The following is a 7532-nucleotide window of genomic DNA, read 5'->3' on the forward strand; positions in this document are numbered from 1 at the left end:
TTTCTCAAACTTAATAATTCTTTATTTTTTTCTGCTGCGTGGCCCTTATCCTCTTCCATATAAAAGTCTCTCTAATAAGTAAAAATACGTTTTTAAAAAATGCATTCAATTATTAAATTAAGGAATCTGGTTAAAATTCACATAGGACAATTTAAATAATAACTACAGAATTAAATTAAAGTAAAAAAAATAGTATTTTTCATAATAATTATTCATTATTATAGCATTACCTTAAATTCTGCCGGTGCTATATATATATATTTTTAAAAAATTAAAAATGAGGCTATGATAAATAAGAATATAAGAGTCCTGATGGGAGTCAAAGAGGAGCAGGAATAGAAGGAGGTCTCACTCTGAGCCTGATCCTGAGACCCACCTGACCTGAGGGGAACTCTGCTCAAAATTACACTTTTATTTTTACATAATAATGGTTGAGTTGATCAAACTTTAACTTCCAATAAAAAAATATATATAAACATATAATAAGAACATAAAAATATGTAAATATAAATAAATAATAAATATGTTCAAGTATTAAATTCAAGAATCTGGTTAAAATTTACATAAGACGATTTTTTTTTAAGTATTTTTCGTAATACTTATTCATGATTATAGTATTACTTTAAATTCTGCTGGTGCTATATTAAAAAGTAAAAAAATTAAATTGATTCCAATTCAGCAAAACCACTCCATCATATGTTTTTTTTCTTTAACAGGCATACTAGAGACCTGATGAGTTTATTAAAATTGTGTCATTCTGCTATTTATTTATTTTCATATTTAATTTCCATTTATTTATTAATTTAGATATGTTTCATTTTATTTATGTATCAACCAATGAGAGAAAATGTATAAATACATAAAGAAAATGAGGATGAAAAAAAATAATAGATACACACATGGAAGTAAGTATAGTGGAATAAATACAAAGTTAATGAATAAAGAAACAATTTCAAACAAAAAATATAAATTTAGGCCATTTATTTATTAGTATTGCATTTATTTCTAATGTTACTTTTTGTAGATTTATCGGCAAATTTATTTATTTATCGAATATGTTTGCCTTCACGTGTTATTTACTTTATGTTTTGATATTTGTTCTGGTCGGTTATGCTCAATAATTATTTTTTATCATTCAAAAAAACAACAACCGTTTTTTTCCCCCGTAAACGCTTTTTGTGTCTTTATTTTATGTTCCGCTTCATGTTTCAGCCGGAATCTCATTCAGCGACACACTGTTATTTCCCTGTGGTTAGCGAACCGCCGGCAGCTTCTATTGACTGGAGTTTAAAAACAGCGAAAAGAGATAAAATATATAATTTAAAGAACATTTTATCAGCTGAGAGTGACCGCTATCACTGCCAGCTATTTGTTCAGCTCGCAGTCTGTGTTGATATCAAACTGAGCAGCTTTAAACTGGTACTTTCTGTTTTCTACCGATGTTAGCATGGAGGCTAGCGGGGACACGGCGAGCCTCCCCCCGGGAGAAGAGCTCCAGGCCGGGCAGTTAGCCCTGAAGGAGGACCTGGAGGATCTGGAGCTCGCACTAGCAGACATGACGGTGGAAGGTGACAGCGAGTTATTGTTTATAAAGAGAGAAAATTAAAAATTAAAATGCTCCACTGCGAGTAAAATTCCTGCATTGACATGTTACTTTAATAAAAGTCAGGAAGTGAAATTGGGGAAATGTTTTTGACCCTCTGAACGCCAACGAGACGTTTCAGGGTTGCTTTTTGCTCCTTTTACATTCTCTCACTGTGTCCTTGTGTTTCACTGCAATATATAAAAATCTATATAAATATATATGGAATTAGCACAACCATGGCTAGAAGTGGGAATAACTCAAAGATGTCTGTGCAGAAGAACACAGTTTGAATGACAGAAATAAAAAAAAGTAAAGAAAATATATATATTTTTAATTTGAATAAAATGGAATTTATACATTAACACTGTTCCAGGTGTCACAATTGTTGATTCAAAAACAAAATGGCCCCAAAACGACGTAAAATTACCCCAAAAGACACTAAATTGACGCTAAATGACCAAAATTACCATAAAAGACCAAAAAAGACACAAAATTACCAAAAGTATTGTCATGTTTGCAGCCTCTCCTGTCCTCTCCTCTGTGCTCTGTGTAAACAGATTTCCAGTGAATATTTGTCATGTGACCGTTGGTCTCAGCAGAATCAATCATGTCTTCTCAGTGTCTCTGAGCAGAATTTAATGTTTTTAACAGGATCTTTAACAGGATCTGGTTAGTGCGTTTGCACTAACCGCCCCAAATTTGGGCCACTTTTTATAACAGAAATATGCGTAAGCTATGATCCGTCCAAGGACTGTTGGAAAGTTCAGTTTCTTAATTCTAGAAATGGTGTATTTTTGGTGATTTCAGAGGATTCATTTGTCATCTTTAGTCACTCTTTGTTTACGGTCTTTGTCTCGGTGTCGTGTTGCTCAGAGCTGCTGCAGAAGGTTCAGGCCGTGCAGACGGACAGCACCAGTGAGGAGCGCGGCGTGAACACGGCGGCGGACTGGGAGAGCCAGCTGGCGGCGATGGTGGCGTACAGCGCGAGTCTGACGGAGAGATACGACGGCCTGGTGAGGAAACAGGACGAGGACGAGCTGAACCACGAGCAAAACAAACTACAGGTGCAGAAGAAGAAGGAGGAGGCCACACGGCAGCACCAGGTGAGACACACACACACACACACACACACACACACACACACACACACACACACACACACACACACTATCCTCCTCCTCCTCTTCCTCATCCTCTCCACCTCCTCCACTCTTCTCCTCTTCTTCTTCTCCTCTTCCTCCATTCTGCACTCGCCGCCTCCTTCACTCCTCTCTTCTCCTCCTCCACCCTCCTCTCCTCTCCTTCCTCCTCTCACTCACTCTGACTGTTTTCAGGCTCTTCTGGACAAACTGGAGTCTGTGAGGGTCAAACTGCAGCTCAACAACTCGAAGGCGACGCGGAAGAACTTCTTAGCCAAGAAACAGGAAATGACATCGGAGAAGAACAGAGCGGAGGAGGAGAGGAACAGGTGAGCAATTAATTAAATTAAAGAAAGAGAAGATAATAACCTTGTATATAAAAGTTTTATCCTCAGATAAAGTTTAGAAAATCACCAGAAACAAGAATACTCACCGTCACACTCCTCTCTCCTCCTCCTCCTCTCTCCTGCTCCTCCTCCTCCTTTTCTCTCTCCTCCTCCTCCTCTCTCCTCCTCCTCCTCAGGCTGGCCAAAGATCTGGAGGAGAGCGAGAGGAAGCTGGCGGTGCTGACGGAGGAGCAGAGCGAGGAGCAGCGCAGGTGGAGGGAGGAGCTGGACGAGCTCAGGCAGGAGATGGAGCGGGTGAGGAAGGAGGCGCAGGAGGCGGAGCTGCTGGCCCTGCAGGACGAGATCGGCGCTGTGGAGCGTCAGCGGGACGTGGCCATGGCTCGCATCGACGGCTGGGCCAGAGAGGTAGGACCGGCAGCAGGGAGGTGAGGAGGAAATCTCCTGATGTTAAAAAGGGCTGAACATTTAATTGCATTTGCAATCATGTCGCGATATGATAGAATAGAAGTGGGGGGAAAAATCGATACAGCATAGTATCGCGATATTTTGCGTGGCAATATAATATCGATTCATGGCCGCCAAGTATCGATAATTTTTTGTCATAATTAATGGAAAATGTGAAGTGAATTCTTTGGTACTTAAAATGAAATCAGTTGCTTTTTTGATCCACTAGATGGTGCTGTTGAGTATTATTCTGGTGAGGTCAGTAGAGGTGATGGTCAGCGTGACAGAAGAAGTTGGTACAACAAAGATGGCGGCATCGGAGATAATAAATAAGGAGAGCCCCGTCCGCGTTAATGTCAAGCGTGTGGATTTATTTTGAATTTTTTTTTAACAAGGAAGGGACAAATGAGACCAATGACACATGGAGTTTGCAAAGAGTGCTGCATGAAAATAAAATACTCATAGCATTAACTGATGACGCCAAAGCTAACGCTACATCAGCGCTACTGAGAAACCAGCCGACAAAACTGCCTCTCAATTCAGAACGCGCAAAGAAAATAACACAATCCATTGCTTTCTTCATGTGCAAAGACTTGAGGCCATACAACGTTGTGGAAACGATGGTTTTAGCTACATGCTAAAGACAATGGAACGTTATTTCACAGACACAGCCGTATCAAAGCTATACACAGCAGTAAAGCTTGAAGTTGAGGAAAGTTTGGGAACAGCAGATATACTTGCGATAACTTGTGTTGCGTGGACGTCGCGGGCAGTAGAAGAAGCGTCTGTCTCACGTTCTTTAGACTTGAGCAGAACATGAAAGTCACACCGGAGCAAATGTTGCACTGCATGTTTGATATCAGTTCAGTTCAGTTTGACTGAATACTTTGTGGGTCAGTCTGTGGGTTTGATTCTCATTGTGGAGAAATAAAAAGACTGTCTTATTTGACAAAACAATTATTGATTTTATTTAATTTTTTGGACACAAAATGCAGTTAAATAAGTAATTTTAAACAGTAAAATCTCAATATATTGTATCGCAATACTCACCATATCGCAAAATGCTTAAAATCGCAATAATATTGTATCGTGACTCAAGTATCGTGATAAAATCGTATCGTGGGGCCTCTGGTGATTCCCACCTCTATGATCGAAGATGATTTCCTAATTGCAAAGGTCCCGATTATACTCTGATCACGTGCCATGCAGCGTCTTCTTGTATATTCTGTTGTAGATTCTGTGCTCTTATTTTGAAAGCTGCATTTGTTTAGCGACAGGAAGTAATAGTAGCTTTTTGTGATTAACACAACTTTTTTAGCTAATGTTAACTCGTGGCTAACGAACGGCATAATGCAACAGTGTGTTTGGACCTCTGACGGCACGGACAGGTTGATAGGATTTAGTTCGGCGCACGCAGACGCACACAGAGAGATGATGTGGGGACGGGACTGATACTGACAGGTCGGCACAGCAGCTCGGTAAATTCATATCTCGGAAGAGGACTTATTGCTTGTGAACGGAACAGAAGATGAGAATTTTTTTTAAAATTCTCATTAAATTAAATTGCAATATTAGTGAAAATAAAATGGCAGTTAGATTATTTTCCCAAATGGTTCAGCCTTAACTTAAAACGACAACATTCAGACGTGTGGTTCTCCTCCAGGTGGGTCAGTACCTGAACGTGCTGCGGCTGGAGTTCCCGCAGCAGTACGTCCTGGAGAAGCAGCAGTGGGAGAAGAAGGAGGTGCTGGTCCGGAGGAACCAGGCCGAGCTGCAGAGCCGCTTCCAGGAGGTCCTGCAGCAGCTGCAGCAGGGCCGCGAGTTAGAGTCCCTGCCCCGGATCAACGTCCCCAACCTGCCCCAGGTCCCCATGGTGAGATGGAGGACAGGGTCTCAGCATCTGAGGAGCTGAAAACACATTTTATACCATGTTGGTCCTCCTCTCCCTCTTCTTTCTCCTCCTCCTCCTCTTCTCTCTCCTCCTCTTTCTCCTTCTCTTCTTCTTGGCTTTCCTCATCCTCTTCCTCTTCTCTCCTTTCTCCTCCACTTCTCTCTTCTTCTTCTTCTCCTCTCTCCCCTCCTCCTCCTCCTCTTCGTCTCTCTCCTACCTCCTCCTCTCCACTACTCTCCTCCTCCTCTCTTCTTCTTCTCTTCCTCTTCTTTCTCCTCCTCCTCTTCCTCTCTCTCCTCCTCTCTCTCCTCTCACCTCCTTTCTCACCACTCTCTGTTCAATTCAAGGTCAGAAAGTTGAAACTCTGATGATAATTCCTGTTTTACAGTTTCTTTCTTTGATAAACGCTGGATTTTTGGCGAGTTCTTTAAACAAAACACACTTATTTTGGGGTTCTCCTCTCTCCTCCTTCAGGCCGACCTGAGGTTCAGTCAGGTGATGCAGTCTCTGGCCCGCGCCCAGTTCATGGCTCCGCCTCCTCCGATGATGCAGATGAACAGGCCCCTCCCCCCGCAGAGACTCCCTCACTTCTTCCAGCACCCGTTCCAGCCGCCACCACACCACCCCCAGTTCCGCCACCGCTTCCACCACATGCCACCGCACCACCAGTTCCAGCCCATGCAGCCGCCGCCGCAACATCAGCAGTACCCGCCGCAGCACCCGCCGCCGCCTCACTTCCAGCCGCACATCAGAGCCCCGCCTCCCAACCTGTCCCCGTCCCCTCCTGTCCACCCTGCTGTCCCGTCTCCGCCTCCCGCTGCAGCCGCTCCCGCCCCCGCCGGTAAGCTGGACAAGGTCCTGGAGAAGCTGGGTGCCCGCTTCCCACAATGCAACAGGGCGCAGCTGACGTCTCTGCTGCAGCAGGTGAAGAGCTCCCGCGGCACGCTGGCCGGCATGTCCTTCGAGGAGGTCATCGAGCAGGTCGGCTTCAAGCTGGCGCAGGGCGAGCGCTCGGCCCCGGGGCCCATCAGCAGGCCCTCGCCGCCGGGCCCCATCCAGAGGCCCACGCCCCCGCCAACGCAGACGCAGAGGGCGGTGGGGGCGGCGTCTCCGGGCACCGCGGCCCGCAAGCTCTGCCTGATGTGTCAGAACCACGTGGACCCGGAGAGCCGCCACCCGCTCAGCTGCTCCCACACCGTCCACAGAGACTGTATCCGCGTCTGGCTGCAGTCCAGCAAGAACAACTCGTGTCCCTTCTGCCCCGGGAAGTGACGCCGCCTCGCCTCGCCTCGCCTCGCCACGCCACGCCAAAGGTCACGCTGACACCTTCACAGTTTTTCTAACCATGTTTTTGTAAAATACAACCTGCAATAAAGTTCATTAAATAATACACATGAAGTTTTCTGTTATCTGTTATCCCTCCTCCTTCTCTTCCAACACCTCCTCCCTCTTCCTCCTCTTCCGCTCTCTCTTCTTCTCCACCTCCTCCTCCTCCTCTTCCTCTTCCTTCTATTCCTTCTACGTCTTGCTTCTCTCCTCCTCCTCCTCCCTCCACTTCTCCTCCTCCTCCTCTCTTACTCCTCCCTCCTCCTCTTCTTCCTCCTCTCTTACTCCTCTTCTCCCTCCTCTCCTCTCCTCCTTGTCTTCTCCCTCCTCACCCTGCTCCCTCTTCTTCCTCCTTCCTTTTCCCTCCTCCTCGTCTCTACCTCCTCCTTCTCCTCTCTTCCTCCTCACCCTTCTCCCTCCTCCTCCTCACCCTTCTCCATCCTTCTCTCCTCCTCCTCTTCTCTCTCCTCCTCCTCCTCTTCTCTCCATGTTAAGTTCAAACGCTGACTATAACGCCTGTTTTTACAGTTTCCTTCTATGATAAACGGTGGATTTTTGCCGATTTCTTTAAAGAAAACATACCCGAAACTGGAGTCTTCTCACTAAAATATGATGAAGTATCTGTAATAATAGAATTCTGTCTGACATAAAGAGTCTGGTTCCTGTTGTGATGAGCTAAATAAAGGCCCTGCTGCCCACTGATGCTCTCACACACAGTAAACACACACAAACACACACTCAGATGGAGGAATCAGCCCATAAACACTCCAAGAAACAAGCGATTGCCTTTTAAAGACAGA

General features: G+C 44.7%; 1 protein-coding gene across 1 annotated transcript; it reads left to right on the forward strand.

Moving 5' to 3' along the window:
- The first annotated feature begins 1035 nt into the window (after positions 1-1035).
- rnf214 (ring finger protein 214) lies at positions 1036-6928 on the forward strand. The gene is made up of 6 exons (XM_059336292.1): positions 1036-1568; positions 2459-2688; positions 2920-3053; positions 3248-3476; positions 5179-5388; positions 5881-6928. The coding sequence occupies exons 1-6, from the start codon at positions 1448-1450 to the stop codon at positions 6676-6678; spliced, it is 1722 nt and encodes a 573-aa protein (XP_059192275.1). The 5' UTR covers positions 1036-1447; the 3' UTR covers positions 6679-6928.
- The last annotated feature ends 604 nt before the right edge of the window (positions 6929-7532 follow it).

This window comes from Centropristis striata, chromosome 7 (assembly GCF_030273125.1).
Source record: "Centropristis striata isolate RG_2023a ecotype Rhode Island chromosome 7, C.striata_1.0, whole genome shotgun sequence".
Classification (NCBI taxonomy): Eukaryota; Metazoa; Chordata; class Actinopteri; order Perciformes; family Serranidae; genus Centropristis; species Centropristis striata.